Source organism: Hydra vulgaris, chromosome 04, assembly GCF_038396675.1.
Source record: "Hydra vulgaris chromosome 04, alternate assembly HydraT2T_AEP".
In the NCBI taxonomy this organism is placed as follows: domain Eukaryota; kingdom Metazoa; phylum Cnidaria; class Hydrozoa; order Anthoathecata; family Hydridae; genus Hydra; species Hydra vulgaris.
This window is the reverse complement of record NC_088923.1, coordinates 14,637,962-14,664,181: the sequence shown is the minus strand read 5'-3', so window position 1 is coordinate 14,664,181 and position 26,220 is coordinate 14,637,962. Positions and strand designations below refer to the sequence as shown.

The following is a 26,220-nucleotide window of genomic DNA, read 5'->3' as shown; positions in this document are numbered from 1 at the left end:
TTTCAAAAACACAAGAATCAAAAGCGTCTATGGTGATATGCCAAAACTCTCTCGAAAACCAAATTATAAACAGCAATATCAACACCTTGAATAAAACAAAACCAAAGACACCCGAACAAACACCACAACCGCCTGAAATAAATTCTCAAACACAAGAACCAGAAGCTCACATGGAAGAAAGTCAAAGTTTTAACAACAATAATATTGAAAAAAAAATGAATCTCACAACGACAACATCGTAAATGAAGCAAACATAACGCTTAAAGAAAAAGTAGAAGAACCAGAAAAAAAAATCGAACTTCCCTCAGAATATCTTTGCTTAGATTATACTGAGAGGCATATTTACAACTTAAATTTATTCTACGGCTTCGATAAAACAAAATGCTCGGAAGATGAACTATTAATATTTAAGGCATACAAAAAAGCAAAATATGATCAGAGAAAATTCGAAAGACAAATAAAAAGAAACAAAGCAAATAAGATACCCGTCGGACAATCAAGGGATTATATTAAAAGCAATACACAAATCCAAAATAACTCTTCATACAATCATAATGACTGGACTTAAAACTAATACAAAAAACAAAAGTAATACTTCAGAAATTAAAACTATAAAAGTTATATTAGAAAATAAAAAATATTGAAAAATTTAAAAAAAAAAAATTCAAAAATTAATAAAACACAAAAAATTAAAAAATTAAAAAAAAATAATAATAACAAAAAAATAAAAAAAAATATGGTATTTATAAGCTTTTAACTAAGATAAAAAAACAAAGGTATAACATTAAAAATTAAAACTACAAAAATTAACAAAAAAATTTTATAAAATTTCAAAAAAAAAAAAAAAAAAAAAAAAACATTAATTGCTTTAATTTACATTAATTGTCGCCGAAGCTTTCGCTTTGGTGGTCAGAGCAGACCGCAGAATAGAGGGTCTTCCCTTACCAGGTACACCGAAAAAAAGTCTTGCACTTCGCCTCAAAACACTCTTTCAACTGAAAGAATGCGAGGAGGATAAAACTCACGATTACTTCTACTTTTCAAAGTATTGGTTGGCGAGTTCACTTATAAAATTTACGAACCAAAACCAAAGCTGGAACTTTTTAAAGCAGAACAATATTCCAAAACACTGGGACAACAAAACGTCTCAGTACTACAAAACAACAATCGAAATATTAGGCAAAAACGGGTCCCTCTTTATCATCCCCCTAAAAACAACCGAAAATTTTTACTTAGAAGTGGCAAAAAACAAAAAGACAGTCGTGCCAGCAGAACTTTTCTGGAACAGTTTAACAAAAACAACAATGCCGTGGACCCAAATTTGAAAAAAAAACTTAACCTCCTACGAATCCGGACCGACTCAAAACATCCTCTTTCGTTTTTTACACTACAGTTTATCTTCTGCGGCCTTGCTAGCCAAAAGCACAAGGCAACAGATTGTCAAAAACAACAAATGCAAAATTTGTGGTAAAATCGAGGACAACATCCAAATCTTTGCCTACTGTCCTCCTTCTGTTGAAATTTGGGAGTATTTTAAACATGTATATAACTCCTTGACACCCCAAAGCAATTTCTCTCCGATAAATTCGATTTTCTCGATTGAAACAGCGAATTTATCGGAGAAGAACCCCACTTCGCAGCTGCTGTTGACACTCACTCAAACCATCATGAGTGCAATATGGAACAGTAGATGCCACCACATGTTTAGTAACACAAAAGTTGACCCAATGGCAGTGATCAGGGTAATAATCAGGAACATCAGGAATAATATTTCTTTAAAATATAATTATCATGTCCGTCGAAACACTGCGGACCTGTTCTGTCAATATTTTTGTATTAAAAACGTCTGCTGCCGAGTAGGGAATGGAAATCTGAAACTAAACATTTGAGCAAAAACAAATCAACTGCTCTTTGCAAGATCTGTATGTTTAGTAAAGATTTCCTTTTCTCTGGAATTTTTTTATATTATAAAACAAATTTATTGTAATATATGATTAGAAAATCACTGCCAGCCCTTATTTTATGAAATATTATTTTAACATATAAGTGTTTATCCTTAGTGTTCGTGACGTAAAGTTGTAAGGTCATGTATTTTTTAAATTTTTTTTCTCTTTTCTCTATTCTCAATTTATAACTTTATTTTAACTCTCGATTTCTATCTGCACAACGGCTCTAAAATAAAAGACCGAAAATACAAAAAAATATAAAATCAAATATACAAAAAAATATAAAATCAAAAAACACCAAAAAAATATAAAATCAAAAAAAAACAAAAAAATATAAAATCAAAAACACCAAAAAAATATAAAATCAAAAACACACAAAAAAAAAATTATAACATAAAAAAAAAAATAGAAATGTATATATATATATGAACATTGTTAAACCTACATATTGTAAAACGTCATAAATAAAACCTGAGTTAATGTATCTTTAAAAAAAAATTGTAAATATTTATTATTTTGTAATTAAAAAAAAAAAAATAATAAAAAAAATTAAAAAAAAAACATTAATTGTTCGTTCCTACATCAGTGCAATATTTTTCTGCTTTCTCTTTGCTATTTTTCTAACTCGACGTCTTCTGGCTTTTACTCTAATATCCTTCGTTCTTCATAAATTCATCTATCCTTGGTCTGCGAAGCGGGTTATAGTGCCCCCTATGGTAAACGTGACGTATATAGGTCTTATGAAAATTTCGGGAGACTTGATTTCTATAACTAATGAAACCCAAGCAGGACGTGTTATCCACAAAAGTGACTCAGAAAAAAAGAGACCAATGCTATTACTAAAGAATAAAGAAGACGGTATTAATGAATTTACTTCTTTGTTAAACGAAGTTTTTATAAGTGAGAATAGTCATCGTCTTAAACGTGGTGAAGAGTACTTATAAACAGTGAGAAAGAATAATAATGTAAGAGATATAAAACATACAAAGAAAGCAGGTGATCTTTTCATTACAACACAAATGGCTGTTTGACGACGAAGCATTTTATTGAGCATGGATAAAACTAAATTTTATAATAAAAAAGAACTTCACTCAGTACAAGGTAAAATAAGATATAAAGTGGCAAAAGTAAATGGGGAGAAAATTTAAAATTATAATATTAAATATTTCATCGTAAAAGAGTGTAAAATTGATGCTATTGTTCACTTTGGTAGCATCAGTATGAGTTCAATGGGAATTTTACTTCCGCTTTATGAAAAAGTGATTATCATAGAAAAAATAAACGAAAAGTATTTTATTTTCAGACCTTGAGTAAAAAAAAAGATATTAATGAAATATTTAATTAGAGAAAAAACATATAATATATATAGTTGAAAAACATATATAAAGATTTTTTCAAAAAAGATTAAAATGGATATTAATAAAATAGAAACTATTTTATCAAAAGCAAAAAAAGAAGAATTAATAGAAATAGCAGACTAGTATAGAAAAGAGTTCGACAGCTATGTAGAAACTTTACATGGTGATAGGATAACTTGTCTTCGAAGACGTTTTGGAAAGCTTATTGGAGAAGCAGCATATGAATATGTTCCGCGTATAAGAAAAAGTAGAAATAGACAATAGAATTATTTGAGGAATTGAATCTTAAATTTGCAGAAAAAATTAAAAAAAAAAAAATCAGGATAACATCCACCAGCAAAAACGTGAAGAACTATCGCAATAGCTTATTATGACAATAACAAATGAAATTCTCGACTATTACTCCAACGATATTATGAAATACTATAAACTATCTGAATTACGAAGAAATTGAAAGAAATTAGATCTGTCAGAAGATATCATAAACTTAGCAAAAAGCAAGGAAGCATGCAAAAAAAAAAGTAGCTTATGTTAGAGAGTGGAGAGCTAAAAAAAACAAGTTTATAAATTTATCAATTAGACAATCGCATTTATAGATATATTATAAAGATATCAGACTTTAAAGAGCTAGCATTAAACGAGCTTTCTAAGCTTTTACGTGATAAAGTACTCTAATAAATACTCTCAATGAATGGAATGAATAAGAAGAAGCACTATCAGCATCTACTAAACCTGTTAAGTGACCGAAAAATAAATTAGCAAAGGGTCAAACTACTATAAAGAATTTTTTTAAACCAACCTCTAAGCTAGTTCCTCAGCGCGCTCCTCAACCAGCCCCTAGGCCAGCTCCTAGACTAGTCACCTAGACCAGCTCCTAGGCCAGCCCCTCAGCTAGTACCTAAGCCAGCTCCAAAGATTGAAAATCCACCAAAATTGAAACTTTTTTCAAAAGAAGTAAATGATTGCTTAATGAGTTGGGGTTTAAAATTAAGATTATCAGATTTTGAAATTAGCAAACAAACTAGTCAGCTTGTGGATTATATAGCCAACCAGCCTATTGGCCACAGACTTAAATCTGAAGCACTTGTATTTATAAATGAAGTGAAACCTAAAATTAAAGAGTTAATAGAAATCAAGATTAAAACTAATGGACAGAAAGTAACACTAATTTTAGTTGCTGAACATCACCTAACAGTGATACTGCGACACAAATTGTTTACATGCGCTCAGATGTTGCAACTATTCTTAATAAAAAATATATTAAGGATTTACTCGACATAGCACCAGCAAAAATTAATAAAACTCTTGAAAAGTTTAATTTTTTTACTTTGGGGCAGTTGCAAACTTTAGCGTTTGCAACTGCCCCAAAAATGATCACACCAATACCAGCCATTTTTAATTTATACTATGCATTTTTTTTTCTTCAATTTATTATTTTGAATTGTTCATCATTGTTACAGGTATCCATTCATAATCTACAAGTTTTTGTCTAAGAACTTGTCCAAAAACAAGAAAAACTAAGAACTTTCCAATATCACGCATTTCAAAATCAAGTTCAGTCCGTTTTGCTATCTTCAACTTTTCAAAGATAACGGAAGCTGCTTGTGCTCCAGCTCCTACAATAACGCTAAATGAGAGCTAAATGTTACTCCAAGAATTTTTTCAAGCATTAGATATTGGGCAATGATAACACCACAGCTTAGTTAGAAAAAGTCAACGCTCTCTGTTACTGTAAAGTTAATACAGAACTGTCGGACAAATTTAAAAACAAATCCAACACTTTCAGTTAACATTTTTGCATGGGATAAAGGGTTATACCCTCTTTACATGAGTGATCAAAAAGATAAGACTGAATTGATCTTTTGCTTATTCAAGAAGGTTTAAAATCTCACAATGTATGGATCAAAAACTTAGCTGGAATGGTTTATTATTATAGCAAACAAAAAGTGGCAAAACATCCTTGTTGCCGATGCCTCCACGTATTCAGTACAGCTGAATTGTTGGAAGTTCACCGCGAGGATTGTTTAGGAATTGGAGAAAAAGCTCAACGTACGTAACGGTGATGCCTGAAAAAGGTAAAGATGATGTATTAAAATTTACAAATCAACATAAACAAATGCGAGTGCCTTACGTTATTTATGCTGATTTTGAATGTTTAAATATTTCAGTGAAAGGTGCTCCAATGATCCAGCTGAAAGCTTTACTTGATTGATTTCAAAGCAAGTTCCATGTAGCTACTATTTCATAAAAGTCTGAAGCGACAGTTAAGTTGAAGAATCAGTTTTATATCGCGGCACTCATGCAGTAGGGCACTTTCTCGCAAGCTTTAAAAATGAGTTGGAAAAAATTAACACAGTTTTTAGAAATCCGTAAAAAATGGTTATAAATGAAGAAGATCAGATCTCTCACAATGGAGCAACAGTTTGTTATAAAACGAAGCGACATTTGCTATAAAAATCTAGGTGCTGATAAGGTTTGTAATCATTGTCGTTCAACAGGTAAATATCGAGGTGCTGCTCACAATGTAACCTTAAGCTTCGCATTAGGCCTGGTGTGACTAAGTTGTGGTGTGACTAAGGTCCCCTAAGCAAAAAATCTTGAATTAGGTGACTTAAATATAACTCGAGTTGGCTTAACTGATAGCGAGCTATTATTGCTGAAACGTAAAGGTTTTTACCCTTGTGAATACGTTGATAGTTTTAATAGATTTTTTTTTTTTTTTTTTAGGGGTTAATTAGATGCTCCCAGAAGTCCGTACGGTCTTATCACGGAGCACCGCGGGAGAGCATTTAACTAGAAGTTCACGCCTCCTTCCTTACCAATGTCGCTTATTGGGCTAGAGCCGGTGTCGAACCTCCGACCTCTTGGTTCTGGGCCAGAACTCTAACCACTGCGCCACGGCTGCTCAGATTTCACGAACGATGTTTGCCACCTCAAGAAGTTTTTTACTCAAAGTTGTCAAGAGATGGTATTAAGATTGAAGATTATGAAAACGCGCAAAATGTTTCGAAAACCTTTAACTGTTCGGCGACTACCACGATATTTATCTTAAAACGGATATAAAACTGTTAGCAGACGTTTTTGATAAGTTTAGAACTACGACATGACTTATTATGGTCTAGACCCAGCACACAATTTTAGCGCTAGGTATGACTTGGGATTCGCTGTTGAAGAAGACGGGAGAGCAAACCAAATTCGCATATAATGTATTTGGATGCTAATAACTTATACGGCTGCACAAGGATGCAGTTTCTTTCAGGTCAGGGCTTCCAATGGTGCAAGTCATTGATTGAAGAAATGCTTAGAACGCCGGACGACGCCCCGGAAGGTTTTGTAGTAGAGGCTGATATTGAGTATCCAGAGAAATTGCATGGTTCACATAATAACTACCCTTTTGCTCCAGAGAGAATAATGGTGAGTAAAACAAATGGTGGAAAGTGGCTAAGTAAAACAAATGGTAGAAACGCTTGAAGTAAAGTTTAATAAATGTGAAAAGCTTGTTCCTAATCTACGAAACAAAGAAAAATACTTTGTTCATTATTGCAGTCTCAAACATCACTCGGGATGCCGGTTACAAAAATCCATAGAGCTGTAAAGTCTAGACAGGATGGGTCTCCATTCAGATGAATACAGATTTAAGAGCTAAAGCTATAATAGCTTTTGAAAAAGACTTCTTCAAACTCATGAACAACAGCGTGTTAGGAAAAACCATGGAGAACCTTCGATAGCGTATACGTGTTGACCTTGTTCGTAGAAATGAAGAAGATCGACTACGAAAGCTTGTTGCTGACCCAACTTATTTATCACATAAAATATTTGATGGTGGTCTTGCTACCTCTTAGACACAAAACGATGGATTGCTCAAGTCGGAATTACAACTTTAGCGTATGGACATAAACTTATTTCAGTATTTTATCAGGAGGTAACTGGGTTCCAGACGGAAAAAGTAGCAACTCTTTACAAACGAATCTTCTATTTGGTCCACCAACAAGACAATAAAGAGCTGGTTGGCCTATTTGTCGTACAGCTGAATCAGTAGAATAAGTCTTTAAAGACCAGTAGTCCTTTTTTAGCCCCCTTCTAGCTCACCTGAAGAATACAAGTAACGCACTTTTACACTTGGAAAAATTAAAATTTCTTTTCTTTCAGCAGGCATTGATGGGGTTAAAATTGTTTTTTCCATTTTTATTGCATCTATTGGTTTTTTACTAGGGGTGGTAAACGATTAACGATTAATCGATTAATCGATTAAAAACCATTAATCATTAATCGATTAATTAACAAACGATTAATCGATTAATTTTTTTTTTAATATAACAACTTTGCGTTTTTTTGTTTCAAAGATTTTTACGAACATTTACAAACGTTTTTTTAACGAACAAGAATTGTGTTGACTTGTATGTTGATTTGCCTTTATTTTTTGGCACCCGGTCAAATATTATTATAAACAAACAAAAACAATGCTTTTTTCATAGTGCCGTTTCTTAACCACCATTTACAATGTCGTATGGAAAAAACCACTCTGAAGTTTGGAAACACTTTTTATTGGAAAATAAAGGCAAATCAACGTACAAGTGCAAACATTGTTCAGTTGAACTTAAATTCCATTCATCAACTTCAAGTTTCTTGTATCATTTAGAGCACAAACATAAAATTTATTTGACAAAAGTTATTTCAGAGAAGTCTAAAAATATACAGCCAAGTATTACTACCTATTGTAATAATATAGGTAGCAAAGCTGAAGATGAATTAGCTCGTTTAACTTCTGTTGATCGTATCCCTTTTGCAACTTTGGTCAATAGCAAAGATAATAAAAATGGCTGGAAAGCTCAAGGACTTAAAATCCCTGATGATCGACATGCTATAAAGACAATTGTTATGAATTACGCAAACTCAATTAAGTTAAAAGTTGTCCAAGAGCTTCAGCAAAAAAAATTAAAAGGAGAAAGGTTTTCAATTTCTCTTGATGAGTGGACTTCTGGTAAAACTAGAAGGTATTTATGTCTCAATGTACATTGTTCAGACAAATGTCACTATGGTCTGGGAATGATTAGAATAAATGGTTCGTTGCCTTCAGAAAGAGCTGTTAATATTGTTATTGAGAAATTAAATGAATTTGGCTTAAATTTGATCAATGATGTTTTTGGATGTGTTACTGACGGTGCATCAGTAATGAAAAAAATGGGACGAGAAATGGGAGTTATACACCAACTTTGCTACTGCCATGGAATTCATCTTGCTGTATGTGATATTCTTTATAAAAAAAAATACTTAGAAATAGAAACAACTCAAGAAGAAATAATGACTGATGAGATTGAAAATGAAACATCTGATTCCGATCCTGATGATAAAAACAACACTGAAGAATGCTGGAATGAGGAAAGTAACAGCTCTGTTTCACAGGAAATCCAGTTTAATGAGGACTATGGCATTATCATATCGAAGGTTCGTAAAATAGTCAAACTTTTTAGAAAATCTCCACTTAAAAACGATTCCCTTCAAAGTATTTGTAGAACAGATTTAGGAGAAGAACTCAAGCCTATTTTGGATACTAAAACAAGATGGAATTCGCTAATAAGTATGTTAAAACGATTCTTAAAATTAAAAAATGTTATTGCAAAGGCTCTTATTGATATATCTAGAACAGATTTAACTTTAAAAGAAGAAGAAATAAAACAAATTTCTGATATTGTTCAGGCTCTATATGTTGTAGAGTTAAGTGTTATGGAACTAGGGAAAAGAGACTGTGATCTCATAAAATCTGATAAAATTATTTTGTTTTTACTACAAAATCTTAAAGAACAAAATACTAACATTGGTCAAAAATTATTTACTGTTGTCTCGGAGAGAATTGTTGAAAGAAGAAATTGTAATATTGCTGGTTTACTGTGCTTTTTACATAACCCAGCTGACTATAAATCAGACTCAGAATTTCCAGATAATCTTTTGAAATACCCACATAAAAATAAAATTGCTAAAACTGCTAGAGAAATATACCTACGTTTATTTCTACATGAGGAAGTAGAAGCAGCATGTCAGTCTGAGTTAGAGTACACTTGTAATGAAGAACCATTAAGAAAAAAAACTAAAGGTGAAGAATTAGCAGAAATAATAGCTAATACAGCTTTAGCAGCAGGAAAAACTAAAGGGATAACTTTAAAATCTTCCCCTCAAGAAGTTTTGACATGCATTAAACGTGAAATTGCAGTTCTCGAAAGCACTGAAAACAGGCCAAGTTCTTTAGAAAAGATTTATAATACCATGCTAAGTCTTCCCCCGTCTTCTATAGAAGCAGAAAGAAGTTTTAGTGCAGCTGGTTTATTTGTTACTAATTTAAGAACTAGCTTAAACGATGATACTGTTGATAATTTATGTTTTTTAAGATCATATCTGATTAAAAGAGAAATAAAATCATAAAAAATATAAATTACTTTTTATTAAGTTATAAACACATTTTTTCTAAAATTATTCAAAAATTAATCGATTAATCGATTAATTTTTCGAAATTTAATCGTTAATCGATTAATGTAAAATACCGATTAATCTACCAGCCCTATTTTTTACCTAGTAAGCGTATAGCCTTGCAATTAATTGATTTTCAACATCAGGTATACTTTTCACCCATGCAACTGATCTTTCAGTCATTAGCAACTCTTGAGCATACTGGCAGCCAAAAACGTTTTTAGCAAGTGTACGATTATAACGTTCAACGATAGACTGTTCTCGATGATTTCCAGCAGTAGCTGGCCTAAACTGGATTTTACTTTTTTCTAGAAGTTTTGTAGTAGCTCCTTTAAATTCACTTCCAGCAACAACAACAACAACACACAACAACACAGGGTGTCCTTTGTATCTACAAGGATATCTTTGTTCAATAAGTAATCTTACAGTTTCAGGATATTCTATTTCAGAGAGACATTTATATTTAGTTGTCCACCCGGTAATATCAGCATGAACGCCATCATTAACAGCGAGACATGTATATCTATCCCATGAGTAACCAGCGTTATGTAGCAAAGTAACTATTTCTTTTTGTTTTTTTCTTACAGCTAAAGCTACAATGCCATAATCCCACTTACGTTCTTCATTAGTCAGAAATTCTACAATTTCTTATGATCCAATATGCACAGCTTTTTGAAAAGCTTCAATTTGCCAAGTATGATTAAATTGTATGCTTGGAGGGCAGTTATAGTAAAGATACTTTACAACTTCAAGCTGGTTAAATCTAACTATTTCAATAAGAAAACTCGGATCCCATGCGAGGAGATAATCTTCGAGCATCATTTTAACTTTGCTGAGCTCTCCTTTTCGACAAACGAATCGGCAAATATCCTCTCGAGGACCAACGCTCATAATATTGTTTTCTCTTGTAAGAGTTAAACCCATCTTATTATTAATGCAACAAACTTTTAATTAAAGATCTGAAAATAATATATATATCAAAATGGCTCAAGCAGTAATATACATGCAAACGCTTTTTCTTAATCTAGTTTAATCTGAGTTCGACAGAAAAGATAGTCTTAAACAAACATTTGATCAAGCTCATCAAGCATGGTAATTAGCAGTAAACACCTGCCTTGGACTAATCAATGCAGCTCTTGTTGCTATTGGTCAGCCTGGCAATCAAACTAATCTCGCTGATGCATTTGTCTTTTATAGAAATGAATTAAGTGTAAACGCTGATTCAGTTTTGGTATCCCCCTTTCCTGAACCTCTGTTTAACTATGTTGTTCCAGAGCTTATTGCCTTAGCAAGAGATTATGCTCTTGTTGCTTTAAGCTTAGGAATTTGTGGTCTAGTTGCATCTATGCTCAATTAAATAAATGCAACAATATTGTTAACCAGCAAAACTAAGTTGTGCTCATAAAAAATTTAAGATATTTTAAAAATAAAAAAAATTGTTAGCTTTACGTGACATCCGCCCGGGTTGTGTAGGGCTGACTTTTTATTTTATTTTAAAAACGTTTATTTTTTTGTAACATACCAATCTATTAACCCATCCGTAATTGCAGATCTTGCAACGAATAAATACTCAATTGTTTTCTGTTCTTCGCTTGGTTGATAAAAATCATTAAGTTCTGGTTGTGGAGGTAATTTAAGAAGTTTGTCATTATCAGTTAAACCTTTTTCAATAATCGTTTTGCAATTGAGACGGCTAGTTTCAACATAGTCGTTTAATTGAGCTCGACTTTCTCCTTCAGCTTGGAGTCAAGCATTAATTTTATTAATAGCTTCAGTTCATGCTTGATTCCACTTGGGTGTAGTTTTTTGTAATTGTTCAACAGCTTCATTAAATCTTTTAAATTTTTTGAGCATTTTTGTGTTTTTATCTACTCCAAGAGACTTGGCTATAAGCCCAGACCCTGTGAATGCAACAGCGTTTGCAACTGCCCAAAAAATGATCATACCAATACCAGCCATTTTTAATTTATACTATGCATTTTTTTCTTCAATTCATTATTTTGAATTTTACATCATTGTTACAGGTATCCATTCATAATCTACAAGTTTTTGTCTAAGAACTTGTCCAAAAACAAGAAAAACTAAGAACTTTCCAATATAAAGGTTTTATGTCGTGCCCCCGTTTTGGATTGAACGATGTGGCGTTCAGTGTGTTTTAGAACTTATTAGTAAAGTTATGGAAGGAGACGAATGCATTTTTATTGTCGATGATTGTATTGGTGAAAATGACATGGATTCGCGAAGGTCACCACTAGCTAAGCTCTCTATATCAGGTCGCCACATAAAGCATTATTTGTGGGTTTTAGCTCATTGGTATACAGGGATACCTCGAGTCGTCCGAGACCAGCTTAGTCCGTCCGAGACCAGCTTAGCTGTGTTGGTATATTGCTACTAAAAGATCGGTCAAGCTTCAGAATGATTATAGAAGAAAACGGTCAACTTATAAGTGATACTCAAGTAGAAGAGATAAAAAAATATCTTTATTCTAAACCTTACGCTGCTACATTAATACACTTACACTCTCACGTTTATGAGTAAGTCGAGTTGCTATGATTTTAACAATAATAAATTCATTTTTTCTTAGTATCCTTATCTTAAGTTTTATTATTACATTTATTTGGAGAAAAGTAATTTTTAAATATATAAAAAATTGTATGCTGGATTTTTGAAGAACTAGTTGGTAAGGAAGAAAACCCAGTTGAAAACTCAGTTGAAACAGAAAATAACGGGTGATGCACAAGTTATCGGACAAAATAAAAACGTCAATAACTAAATAAATAAAAAAACAAACTACTATTATATTTTTTTTAAATAAAGCATTTATCTTTTAATAAAAATATATTATTTTTTATATGAAAAAACACCACCATCTGCAATTGATCTCAATTTTGCTATGACGCCTTTCATATGCGACTGTAAAAAGTTTAAATCAATTTCTTGTAGTTTTAGTTTAATGCGATCAATTAAAACTTGCTCTGTTGAAGCTTGCCTCTCCCTCGTAAACCTTCTGTGCCAAATGTCCTCAAAAATTTTCAATTGGTCGTGCTTGAGGCACATTTGGGGGATTGGATTCTTTATCAACGTAATAGACATATTGGTCCATCCAATTTAGAGAATCTTTAGAATAATGAGAACTTGCTAAATCTGGCCAAAATAAATAGTTAAAGTCTCCATGATACTTGTGAATAAACGGAAGAAGTCGTTTTTCTAAACATTCATTAATATTGATTGATGAATTGATCGCTACAGCCTTGGAAGTGCGAAACAATGGCTCGGACATACCACGGTCAGATATGGCTATCCACATTAATAATTTTTTTGGAAATTTCTCTTTTCCTAAAAAACGAACACTTTCTGGGCATGTCTTTTTGTTGTTTGTGTAGTATCCAGAATTTCCAGGCATGTTGTCCCCTGCAAAACAAAAGTATTTTTCGTCATCGATGACTAGATGAGATTTTGTGTTATAGAGTTGGTTAACTAGTTTCCTGCTTCTTTTCTTTGCCTTTATTTGTTGTTCTATAGTGTATTTTGGAGTCTTTTCACGTTTTCTATATTTAATATTCATTTTTTTTAACTGACGACCAATTGTCGATTGATTTACAACGAATTTAATACCTATTTTTCTCTGACTGACCCCTTTTCGATTGTTGACAAGTCTCGTTAATTCGGCTTTCTTTTCTCTAGTCCAGGATGTCGGACGACCAGGGTGCATTCTATCAGAAAACAATTGAACAGTTTCAAGTCTTTTTAGGTTATCATATATTGTACTTTGAGCAAATCTTTCCTTTTCAAAATGATTTACGATTTTTTTTTTTATATTAGGTTTATTCACAAAAAACATTTTTATTCGCTTTCGAAAAGATTCTCGTTCAGCTGCATTTAACCTCATTTTAAATAATTGTGTTTCAAATAATAAAGTTTATATTTTATAGAACGTTTATGCCTACGCATAAAACCACAAAAACTAATTATTATGCTCAAATAATGAAATTAGGATTTGTCCGATAACTTCCGCATCACCCGTTAGCTCTGTTAGTTTGTATAGGTCTATTAAACAAGAACCTCAAGAAATACTTTCTGACAAAATAACAAACGAGCAATTGGAAAATAGTAACAATCAACAATAAAATGTCGAATAGAACACACTTTAATTACTTGTCCGATAAAGGACAGTCAAGCGTAACATATAAATTAAAAAAATACCCTTCGTACTTTTTATGGTTCAAAAATAGGAGTGCATAAAAATATATGTAAAACTGATTTACCTACATCACCGAAAGCAATGTTTTATATAGTGTCCAGATGTTGATTTATTAGAAAGTTCAAATAATAAAGAACTGAGTCAAATAGTATATGCAAGCCCTCTTGAGCGTGATGGAACAAAATCATATATTACTTAAAAAACAGATAATGTTTGTTCGTGTACTTTTAAATATGGATTAACAATAAATGAAATAATGTTAAATTTTCTTACAACAGATTTACAGCCTTTAATAATTGGTAAGTGTATACTAGTTATTGAAACAATAATTAACTAATAGTAAGCAATCCCTAACAAATAGTGAGCAATACTAAGCAATGTTAAACAACTAGATGTAACTTAAAACATTATAAATAACATGGAAGAAACACCTAAACATAAAATAAAACCTGAAAAAAGAATAAGCAGGATAAGTCGCCGCTGCTAAATGAAAAGAAAAACAACAAGCTTTGCTCTCTGAATTAAGTAAGCAAAAAGAAAAAATTTTTAAAATGGAAGAAGAAGAATCAAAAATAAAATTAGCAAAAAAATAAAATAAAAGTAAAAACTATCTTTTGATATATTGATGTATTAATTAATTTATATTTTGAAAACATTAATCTTATTTATGCTGTTATAGGATTAAGAGCTATTGTTGTTGTATATTTTTTCATGCAAAAAAGAGTTCCCTCCTCTAAAAACAGCGCATAAGCCAGCACCTACGCATATGCTGGCGCCTCCTGAGCCAATAAAAAAACCAGTAAAAGTTTGCTGGAGTGTTTGTTAAGCTCGTCTTATAGTAAGATATCTTTGGGTATTTTGAAGTGTTTCAGGGCGGTTGTCAGTTTCATCGGCTTCCGTTTTTTGATCTCTTGATCGACTAACCTTATAAATATTTGAAATTTTTCTTCGAGCGTTGTAAACTCTTTAACTTAAAGCTGGCCATCACTTAAAGCTCTAGAAATTAATTCTTGAAGAGATGACCCAGTTTGCTGAAGTATAAAACATGTGGTAGCATTTCTTGCTGCTGCTATATATTTTTTTGAAACCAAACTGAGTAAAGCTGAAATAATTCCAAATCCTGCAGCAGCTCCAGCAAGCCCTATGCCTACAGGAGCTCCAACACCTGTTCCTACGAGACTTTCACCAACAACTCCTATTAATAAACCAGTTTTATCGCAACTTGATACAGCAATTGATAGGCGTTTTGAAATATTTTTACAGTGAACGTTTTTTTTCGGAATTCGTCACCGAGTATATTAGCCCTTTGAACATATGACAAAGCTGTTTGAAATCGCCAAGTCGAAGGTATAGGTTAAAGCGGAACTTCATCTAATGAAGGAGCTGAAGCTCCTCCGTTAGTAGAATTGAGTATAGCCTTTGTTCAATTTTTTCCATTAATAATATTATATTACTTGTTTTTATTGTTTAATTCGCACCAACATCCATCCCAAATATCAAAAACTAAAACAGCCTGAGAAAAAGCAATTGCTGTTCCATCATAGCCAGTAAACTTAAAAGTAAGTTGGTTAATTACTGAAAAGGCTGTTAAGAAAACCAATTCAAATTTGTAAGCTCATATGAAAAAAACCCTGACATGTTTAAAGGTGCTGTATATATAGTATTTATCACTCTTTGAGAGTTTCCTTTAAATGTTGCCGCGTTCGAAGATATTTTATCATATTCTATTATATATAAAGCACCAGGTAAAGTACCACTACCTGCATAGTTATAAGTTTTCGTGAAGCTATTTTAGTGTGCGCTGTTGTTGTTATCGGTACTGTTAAAGTAACCGTCATAGTACCTGTAATATTTACTTGATAAGCTGTATGAGTTTGCTTCATTTTTCTTTATAACTAGTAATAGTTTATGTTTAACATATAATATATCGTATGCCGTAATATAAAACAACTATTTCACCTCCAAATATAACCACTGAAGTTAACTCCTCTTTATGGTTGTTTGTATCAATGTATTCATTATTTTTTTCACTCGGTTAAGTTTTTTCTGTTGGCTCTGTTGGTTTTGTTGTTTCTGTTTTTACTCCATTAAAGCTTGTTGTAAGCTCAAACGCTGATTCTGGAGCTTGTAAAAGTTTATTATCCCGAGCCGTTGGTAATGCCGTTTTTAATGCAGGATCACTTAGAACTAAATAAAGCAAAGGAGCTAATGCAAAGTCCAATTAGCTGTTTGCGTTTTTAAGAACTTGCTGATATATTGCATGTCTCCCGTCTGCAGGAAGTGTAATGTATCTTTCTAATGCAGCAACAAACTCGCGTTGAGCGTGAAGAGCAGAAGCTGATGAGCCGATAATCGAAGACCGAGCAGCCAACTGAGCAGAAAGCAATTAAACAGCATAACACCTTATTGACTCTGAAATGCTTACAAGTCATGCATTTGTAAGATCATAAGTAATTTCAGGAACTTGGCCAATAGCAAGGTTAATTACATGTAATTCAAGTGTTTTTTAATCTTGCACAATTTGGCGCGCATCGCATTGATATTTCCAAATCTCCAACCCCATTTCTTTAGGAATATTAAATTCTTTTTTTATCAAAAAACATTTGTGTAAATCGGTTTAAATGTAAAGTTTTTAAAGAACATGCCGAAATCCCGTTTGTTAGCTTTGGGTCAGGTGAGCTTTTTAAGTATTGACGATGTAAATTTTTCTTTTTGATTTTTTATCACCACCTTTATCTCCTTCATCAGGACCTCCACCACCTTTATCAGGACCACCACCACCTTTGTCTTCTTTATCTGACTTTTCACCACCTTTGTCACGCTTTCCTCCACCTTTATTAGGATTTTCACCACCTTTGTCTGAGTATGGTTTTCTTTTTGGTTTTTCAGTAAAAAATTCTATAATAAACCCTATTATACACCCTATTGAAATAGGTAGTAAAAGTAACGTAGCAACAGGTAATGGTTCTGTTTTATGTATGTAACGAGCTTTATCCATAAAAGCATCTTTTATTTTTAAAAATATGCTAGGAATATCTTGAAACACACTTTTAGAACTATTTTCTATACTTTGATAGTCTTCTTGAGTTTTAAATAATACTGCTCTTACATTTTTTAGTAGTTCCTTTTGTGTTTCAATTTCTGATATTCTAGCTTTAATTTCCGCTTTTAAATCTTGATATTTCTTTTTCACGTTTTCAAAATTTTCATTTGCTTCAAGTAATTCTATTTGTAGCTTGTTTAACCTTATTTCTAAATCTCTTACCGCTTCTTTACTTATAGCACCAGCATTTTTTTTCTTCTTTCAACAAATTATTATAAATTTTATATATTGGTTCCCATTTACTTCTTGCTTCATTAAATTGTTTAAAAGATTCGTTAAGCATATCTTACCTTGTTTTATTTTTATTTTCAAGATTTGTTACAGTATTTTCAAGATTTTTTACAGTATCTGATGCTAAATTATTTTTTGCTTCAGCAGCTGCTAAGTCATCTATAAATTTTAAAATTTCATTTTTTTGTTTTTCAACCTTAACACCTGTTTCCTCGCTAATAATTTGTAAATTGTTAGCAACACCAATTATATCTTTTGGAGTAACTCTTTTACCCTCCACATTTTTAAAAACATTATTAAATAATTCTTTTAACCCTTCAAAAGCGTTCATTGCATTTGCTGATATAATTAGTTTTTTTCCTTTAAAAGTAATACCTAATGCTTTAAAATCATTAACTGTAAACTTCGATGGCTGTGCCCATTGCGAGCCTCCACCACCTGTTATAACAACTTTATAAGTTGTATTTTTTCCATCTCTACCAAACTTTGTTTTATACTCAAACCTTTTTTCAAAATTTGCATTAAATTTAGCATTTTTTAATTTTAGATTGTAAATCAATGTTGAATACCATTGTTTCACTTTATCACCAACTTCAGATCTATCACCTTCTTTAACTGTTATAGATAAATAATCTGTAGATGCCATAATATTTTTTATAGCATCAATTGATGTGTCTTGAAACTCTTTTAATGAATTCTCAATTTGCAACCGGCGCTGTCTTTCAATTTTAACTCTATCAAAAATATCTACCTCATCAATTAAGTCAGAGTCAATAGTTAGCATATCCCAATCACCCCATTCAGCCCAATCACCTTTTTCACCCCAATCCACTTCACCTCTTTCAACTAATGGAATATATTCAGCCATCTTTCGCAGAACAATATATTAGATGTAACTCCTCCTCTAAATATACTTAATAAAATGGCTTCAAGTTTAAATAGTAGCCATGGAAACTCCTTAAATCCTAATCGGGATTTAATAACTAGGCATGGTCCAAGAAGGGATAAGAAAATTATAACAGTTAATTTAAACCCATCAACTGTTGCATCTCCTTCAGGTACCACATTGCATATTTGTTTTCTTACTTTATCACTTAACATGGTTGTTGTACCTGGAACTGTCCGGTTACTATACGACGTTATTTTAACACGAGGTACTGACTTAACTGCAAGGCTTATAGCAAATTTAGGACGTGCTATAATTCAAAAATTAACAGTAAGAATGGAAGGTCAAGAAATTCAATAATTAATAGACTATTGAGATTACTGGAGCATTTGAGATCTGTTCCTCCCATCAACTCAGCGAGCTTTACCTGACAGGTTAATGCAAGTCATTGATGATCAAGTTGACCCTGGTAATTTAACCCTCCTAAGATCAAAATCTTCGACAGGTAGCACTACTGGAGTCAAAGCTGCAATTTCTCTCGCTTTCGGATGGGGGCCAGCTCCTAATGGATCTAAGTAATACACTCCTCTTGACTTTGAACTTTTCAATGCAAAAGAACCTTTTCACCCATCAAGTTTTGGAGATCGGCTAGAATATGAAATTATTTTTAGTGACCGTACACAAGTTATTATTTCTACAGACAATTCAGCAACTCCAAATTATTAACTCATCAACATTGTTAGCAATATGAAACTGTCTATAACCTTTAGCTAGCTAATGAAGTATCACATGGTAGCGTAAGCCGCTTCGGGCTTGCTTTTAAGCTTATAATACGTCACCGTCGTGTTCAGCGTGCCGCAACTCAAACCTCGTGGCTTTTCGATGTAAACATTTCATGTGAGAGTCTCAAGTACTGCCCTCAATCAACTAATTTTGCAAGACTGCCTGAAAAGTTTGAACCGTCTCTATTCTGATGGAATGTTATCACACCACTTTTTCGAAGAAATGTACCGATGTCTTGTTGGTTCTTCCCGTAACTCAAGTAATACGACAAATATGTTAATTATTAAGATGGCTTTCAAGCTGTGACACCTAACAGATTTTATGCAGGTACCTAACTATTTTTAGCTATTGATTTCAGATTTACAAGCAATTAGCATTTATCAGGAAGCGGTTAAAAATTAGGTACTGGTTCAGTAGACGTTGTCGTTTTTCTTGTTATGGATACCTCCGCTCAGTTTTAACAAGGACGTTTCCGTAGTGTTGCATATTAAAACTACTTTACACCGCTTATTGGTGATTGCCAATAAGTGATGTAAAGTAGTGACGTCAATACCTGATGGTGTGTCAAAAATTTTCCAGAGCAAAGTGGTGTCAAAGTCGACGTCAACAGAGGTGATAGCGTCAAGTGGCGTCCAACCCGATGCCAAAAATTTTTTACGAAGGTGAAATCGTCAAGTGAGCTCAAACCCTCGTCAACATAGATGGTTTACGTCGGGTGATGCCTACTGAGCTCAAACCCCCATTATACTACTATTAAACTTTAATATTTTGCTATTAATAAAAATGAAAATCTGCTTATTCTTACACATTTCGAACAAAAATCAGAAAGTTTTTAAAAATACTTTTGGGAATGAAGACTTAGTTTTCTAAAAACTTTTTATTTAATAATATTTGAAAACATCAATTTTATAGCATTTAATGCATTTAATAACACAGCAAAAATAATACGCAGTGTTTAAAGTCAAGATTTCGAAAGTTTAATGCAAGCTCTGGCCATATTTACCCAGTCAGAGAAGAAGAACTTATTATCTCTCCTATACATAACCTTGGGATTGGAAGTTTCATTCAAAAAGAAGAAAAGTAAAGCTGTAAAACAAAAAATATATAGGAAAGATGGAAAAAATATAGGAAAGATGGAAAAAATATAGTAAAGATAGAAAAAAATAGGAAAGAGTAAAGTATGAATATAAAACCAACAAGACGAAATAAAAGTATCCACGCCGGTTGGAATCCAGGTGATCATAAAAGATGCGCAATTTTATTTTTCCAGAAGATTATTTGGGAGGCGCAATTAGCAAAGAGACAAAAGACATCAGCCCAAGGACTATTACGAAGAAAATCATCTACAGAATCCCAGTCAGTCTGAAGCTAATAGTAAGAAATGTAATAATCGTTTGCATCTACAGTAAAATCTCGGTTATTAGAACTAGCAATTCAACTGTCAAACTGGAATTCGAATTTCCCGCTTATTCGAAGAACTTTTAATTCCCCGCGAATTTCCTTAACAAACCCAAGCAAATACCTATCAATTATTCGAACACGCAGTTATTCGAAATTTCGGTTATTCAAAACAGTTTTTTACTCCTCTCGACGAAAACCCTGTCAGTTATTCGAAGTTTTTTTTTGTTTGAAGATACCATTCCATTGCATTTCAAAACGTAACGTTATTAAATGTTATCAAAGTATTATAAACGAAATAATGTTAATAAAATATAATTAAAAAATCGACGACATTGCAAAGTAGTGCAGTAGAGGTTTCAACATGGCATAGAAACAAAAGAAAACAGTTCTGAAAATCAAAGAAAAATATCTAAAAGGATCTAAAAAAAATGTTGCAAAAAAGTTCAGTGTTCCTCAAAACACTTTAACTTTTCTGGATTACGCATAAAAAAACATATTTAGCAAGTGTGAGTCAGGTCAATTTGGAGCAAAGAGACAAAAGTTAAGTTTGGGAAAGCATGATTCCGTTGATAAAGCTGTATATAAATGGTTTATGAGCGCACGTGAACGAAATGTACCGATTGGTGGACACATCATTAGAGAAAAAGCATTATGTTTTGCAAAAGAGCTCAACATTGCGGATTTTAAGGATTCAGAAGGGTTAATTGATCGGTGAAAAAATAGACATAATGTTGTTTTTCGAACTATTTCTGGCGAGGAAACGTCATGTACAGCGGAAAAGACATCAATTTGGGAGCAAACCCATTTGCCCACTATCCCCGCAAGGTATGAATTGAGAGATGTTTACAACGCTGACGAGTTTGGTTTGTTTTATCAACAGCCACCGACAAAAACCTTTCATCTAAAAGGTGAACGATGTGCAGGAGGAAAATTAAGCAAAGTTCGTTTAACAGGCATAGCAGCAGGAAATGGGGTTGGTGAAAAGCTGTCTATGTTTATAATCAGAAAAGCAGAAAAACCACGATGTTTCAAAGGTGTCGAAAGCCTACCTTGTCAGTACAAGTCCCAAAATAATTCCTGTATGGACTCTAAAATCTTTACTGATTATGTAAGGAGACTTGACGCAAAGTTTAATGCTGAGGGTAGAAAAGTAGCACTAATCATAGATAACTGCCCAGCTCATCCTAATGTTGAAAATCTCAAAGCAATTGAATTAGTATTTTTACCACCAAACACAACCTCCAAAACGCAACCAATGGACCAGGGAGTCATAAGGGCATTGAAGACTTTTTATCGCACGAATGTTGTGAGGCGTCAGATTAAATACATCGATGTTGGTAAAACGACCCCAAATATCAACATTCTTAAAGCTATGAGCATGTTGGTCAAGTCATAAGATGCTGTATTGACTAACACTGAAATAAATTGTTTTAGAAAGGCAGGCATCTCAAAGGAAATTTCGGTTGCAAGTATAAATGGTGAAGAAGAACCTTTTGAATTGCTTGAAGAAAATGTCAAAGAGCTTAGATCACGTGGCTTAGTAGAGAAAGATTTTGCTGTTGAAGATTACGTAAAAATAGATTTTGATATTTGTACAAGCGAAGCAATCGCTATCACAGATCGAGAAATTCTGGATTCCATTTTAATCAACGATTGTACTGAGGTAGATGCGGAGATTCGAAAGATTTGCCTCCCGTAAAGCCAAAATTATCAGAGGTTGCACGTGCAATAGAGTTAATTGAATGTTGGCCTCTTTTTGAAAATAATGGCGTCGAAATCCGTCAATCGCTAAACCTAGTGTCAAAGATGTTTGATAAACTTTCTTTAGAAGCAAAAAAACAATCGAAAATGGACGATTTTTTCTTTATTTTAGATTGTTTTTTTTTAGAAGGTAAAAACGGCATCTTATTCTTCTTTTTTATTTTCGACTACTGTTAAAATTTAATAGTAACTTGAAATTCATCACTTTAAAGAAGATTTTCAGTTATTCGAACTTTCGGTTATTTGAAGTAAATTCTTGTTCTCCTTGGAGGTTTGAATAACCGGGAGTTTACAGTATTTTTGATTGCCCATAATTATAATTCTCGAGTATGATATAAAAGTTGATTATACATAATTTAATACAATAAAATAATATTTTATTACAAGGCAATTAAAAGTATTCTAAGATAATTTCAATAGAGAGAATAAAACCTTTTAATTGTTGGCATTGTTTGCTGATGATACTACCATTTATTCTTGTCGTGATAAGAAACCAACACCCTCCGATTGCTTGGAGGGGGCATTTGAGCTTGAAAAGGATCTCACTTCTGCTACAGCATGGGGCTCACAGTAGCTGGTGAACTTTAATTCAGACAAAACTCAATTTTTTTCAGCCAATCATTATCGCAATAATTTAGATCTTCCTATATTTATGAACGGTGATATACTCCATGAGTCACCTACTCTTCATCTTCTAGGATTAACTCTTACTTCCAATCTTTCTTGGAAATCATATATCAAATCAGTTGCAAAATTAGCATCTGCTAAGGTTGCATCTCTTTATCGAGCTCGTCACTTTCTTACATCGGATTCTATTCTCTATCTCTATAAATCTCAAATCTAGCCTTGTATGTAATACTGTTGCCATATCTGGGGCGGATCTTCTAATGATGCCCTTTCTCTTTTAGACAAGGTGCAAAAACGCATTGTAAACATAGTTGGACTTGCTCTTGCAGCCAACCTCCAACCATTATCACATCGTGTTGCTTCTCTTTCTCTTTTCTACAAATACTATAATGGGTACTGCTCTGAAGAGCTAGCGTCTCTTGTGCCATCTACTAAAGTTCATTCTCGTACATCAGTTCTTTGGAATTCGCTTCCTTCATCTTGCTTTCCTCATTCATATAATTTGCAATCCTTTAAGTCGTCTGTCAATCGTTATCTTGCTCTACAATCTTCATCTTTTCTCTTTCAGTAACTTCCAACTTTAATTAGTGGCTGCTTGCAGCCTTGTTGGAAGCGAAGATGTTTAAAAAAAAAATTATTTTTGATAACAGGAACAGTTGTATCGCAGTGGTTAAGGCGCTTGCCTCAGAAGCTAGATATCTGTGGTTCAAAGCCACCACTGGGCAGATTTTATAACATCGGTAAGGAAGAAGACGTGAACTTCCTTTCAAATGCACTTCTACGGTGCTCTGTGATAAGACCGTAAAGACTTATTGGGGCACCTAAAATAAAATAAAATAAGTAAAGGGTAAGTCAAAATTAGACAAAACAACTTTGTTCTAGAAATGTGTATTGCACGATAAATGACACAAAATTAGTTGAACTTTGTTTGAATGATTCGTTTACATTCTAATTTCTTATGTTAATGAGAAATAATAATGTAAGCAATTGCTTAATGGTTTCAAATTAATAGGCCTTTAAAAATTAAAGGAGATAAGTCATGCTTTCACGTGTAAATAAAAGATAAATTTTTTATATAAATTTAGTTTATATGCATTTTGGGTTCTCATTTCATTAGAAAATATTGAGGAATGTAAGAACCAATCCGCAGAAATAATTAAACAGATTGCATGTTTTCTTGGTAAAACAAGAAAACAGCATTTTATTTATATTATATTATATTATATTATATTATAGTGATTTTAGGTTATATTCTCAGGGTCGTCCCAAAGAGATTTTAAAGGAAAGGCCCTGAATGTTCTCGGCAAGACAAACTTTTGTTTCAGATAGTTAGACCTACAAAAATCTTGACCTACTAAGTTGTTCTACAAAAAGAGCATCTACTAAAAAGTGGAACTAACTTTTAGATAACCTACTGAGACCTAAATTGTTTTCAACCGATTATAGTCTTCTTTATTTTCAAATGATTAATGACTTTTTCGTTTTCAACCGATTTATTTTTCGATCTATTTTATATATTTTCAGTTTCAACCGATTTAAAATAAATTAATTATCTGGTCTGTGTTTTTAACGTTTTTTTTAATTTTAAACTACGAAACTTTTTTTTTTTAAAGTTAACAATCAATACGTTTTCCAAGCATTAATTGAACCTTATACCTCCCTATTCTAAAGACAGCGCTTTAACCACTGCACCAAGGCTGATCAAATTTGGCTCGTATTCAAAAAAAATCAACAACAAAATATACAAAATACATAACGGAAAGGGGTAGTTATAAAATTGAAAATACAGTAGGTTGAATATTCAATAGGTTGAAAATTCAGTAGATCAAAAATACAGTAGGTCAACGATTTAGAAGGTTGGAAAATTAGTAGTACATGTTTTAATAAGGTGCAAAAATAAAAATCCAAAACTGTCGATTGAAAATCAAAAACGTGCTGCAGTTCAGTTGAAATTATAAAAACTTGTAACGAAAGGTAACTCTTGCTGGTAAAACTTGTTTATTATATATATAATATATCTAATGATGGAATGCTAATATATCTAATGATGGAACTTGACAAAAATTGGCAAAAATTTAAACTCGCACTTGTAAATACGCCGCTATTCAAAACCAGGTTCTAACCTTAATTAATTATTGCCATCGATTATTCTGTCAGTTGAACTAAAAATAAAAGATGATTGTTACTTAGCAACTAAAATTCTTCAGTCTTACAAAGTAATAATACTTTTATACAAATCAAAATGAACACATTGTATAAAGAAAAAAAAAATACATAATAAAATTCTACAGAATAATAATTCTAGGTCAGCTCTTTCGTTTGGTCATTCGAGGCAACACAATTCGTAACCTAGAACACCCAAAAAACTCTAAAGCAAAAAAAAAAAAACACATTTACACCAATTGGCATCAACCCATAGCAGCAACTAAAAGATAATATTTCTAATAAACCGCATTAACTTTGCATCAATAAGACCTTCATTTTGTCAGAAATTAACATTTAAATAAAATAATATTTGGGCAAATAAATATTAATTCAATCAGAAGTAAATTTGAACCTTTAAAGGAGTTTAAAACAGTATTGATATACTTATGATATCTGAAACTATGATCGATCACTCCTTACCCTTATCACAGTTTCTCATTGATGGGTATTCCTAACAAGATAGATCGGATCAATCAAAACACAGAGGTGGTATAATGTTATATGTTAGAGTTGATATATCTCCCTGATAAAAACTAATGATGATAGTAATTATGAATGTTTCTTTGTGGAGATGATGAACATAAAATTCAATAATTCAACATCAATAGTTTGATACTAAAATCCTAAAATCTCATCCATCAACCAGCTTTTTTAGTAACCTTGGAAACAATCTGAAATTAAAAATATATATATTTATGAATATTTAATAGCCATGTGCGATTTTAATGCTAAAATAAACAACGAACTTATGAAAGAGTTATATATGTACTAAAAAACCAAGCAATTTTTATGAAGAAAAAGTTTAAAAAAAAGCTATAATGAAACGGTCTAGAGTTCTAAATTGGTACCGTTTGGAAAAAAAAGAAACCTAGTATGATATCAAAAAAATTATTGCGTAGCACTTCTTAAAATAAATATAAAATTATTTTTTGAAAATCTTCTAACAAAAAAATGAAACCTATAATAAAACTTTTAAGAAAACAGTGAAACCGTGTTTCAAGGAAAACTAACCTCCAAATAAAAAAAATTCTTTTATACTAAAATAATCTTATAATATCAGATAATCAACCCGTGGCGAATGTTTTTAAAATGTATAAATATTGTATATTGTATAAGTATTATTCAGATTTAGAAATTATTTAGAAATACAATTCCATTTTCATTCCAGCATATTACTGTCAAAAAAGTGGCCCATTTTATTTTTAAACTAAAAACATCTTCAACGCAACAAAAGGATGAGTAGAATAATTAGGGAT

At 32.2% G+C, this 26,220-nt stretch overlaps 2 protein-coding genes across 2 annotated transcripts; both read left to right on the top strand.

Moving 5' to 3' along the window:
• The first annotated feature begins 7,804 nt into the window (after window positions 1-7,804).
• LOC136079210 (uncharacterized) lies at window positions 7,805-9,721 on the top strand. The gene has a single exon (XM_065794933.1). The coding sequence runs from the start codon at window positions 7,805-7,807 to the stop codon at window positions 9,719-9,721; it is 1,917 nt and encodes a 638-aa protein (XP_065651005.1).
• Window positions 9,722-20,150: 10,429 nt separating this feature from the next.
• On the top strand, window positions 20,151-24,088 carry LOC136079209 (tigger transposable element-derived protein 4-like). The gene is made up of 4 exons (XM_065794931.1): window positions 20,151-20,326; window positions 21,095-21,751; window positions 21,806-22,034; window positions 24,005-24,088. Exons 1-4 carry the CDS (start codon window positions 20,151-20,153, stop codon window positions 24,086-24,088), a joined length of 1,146 nt encoding a protein of 381 aa, XP_065651003.1.
• Window positions 24,089-26,220: the final 2,132 nt, after the last annotated feature.

What these genes read in the sequence shown, in the direction of transcription:
- LOC136079210 (XM_065794933.1), top strand. Translation starts at nt 7,805, where the DNA reads ATGTCGTATGGAAAAAACCACTCTGAAGTTTGGAAACACTTTTTATTG.
- LOC136079209 (XM_065794931.1), top strand. Translation starts at nt 20,151, where the DNA reads ATGAATATAAAACCAACAAGACGAAATAAAAGTATCCACGCCGGTTGG. An exon ending in AAATCATCTACAGAATCCCA is followed by an intron (nt 20,327 to 21,094) that starts GTCAGTCTGAAG and finishes GTGAAAAAATAG; the next exon opens with ACATAATGTTGTTTTTCGAA. An exon ending in ATTCTTAAAGCTATGAGCAT is followed by an intron (nt 21,752 to 21,805) that starts GTTGGTCAAGTC and finishes AAATTGTTTTAG; the next exon opens with AAAGGCAGGCATCTCAAAGG.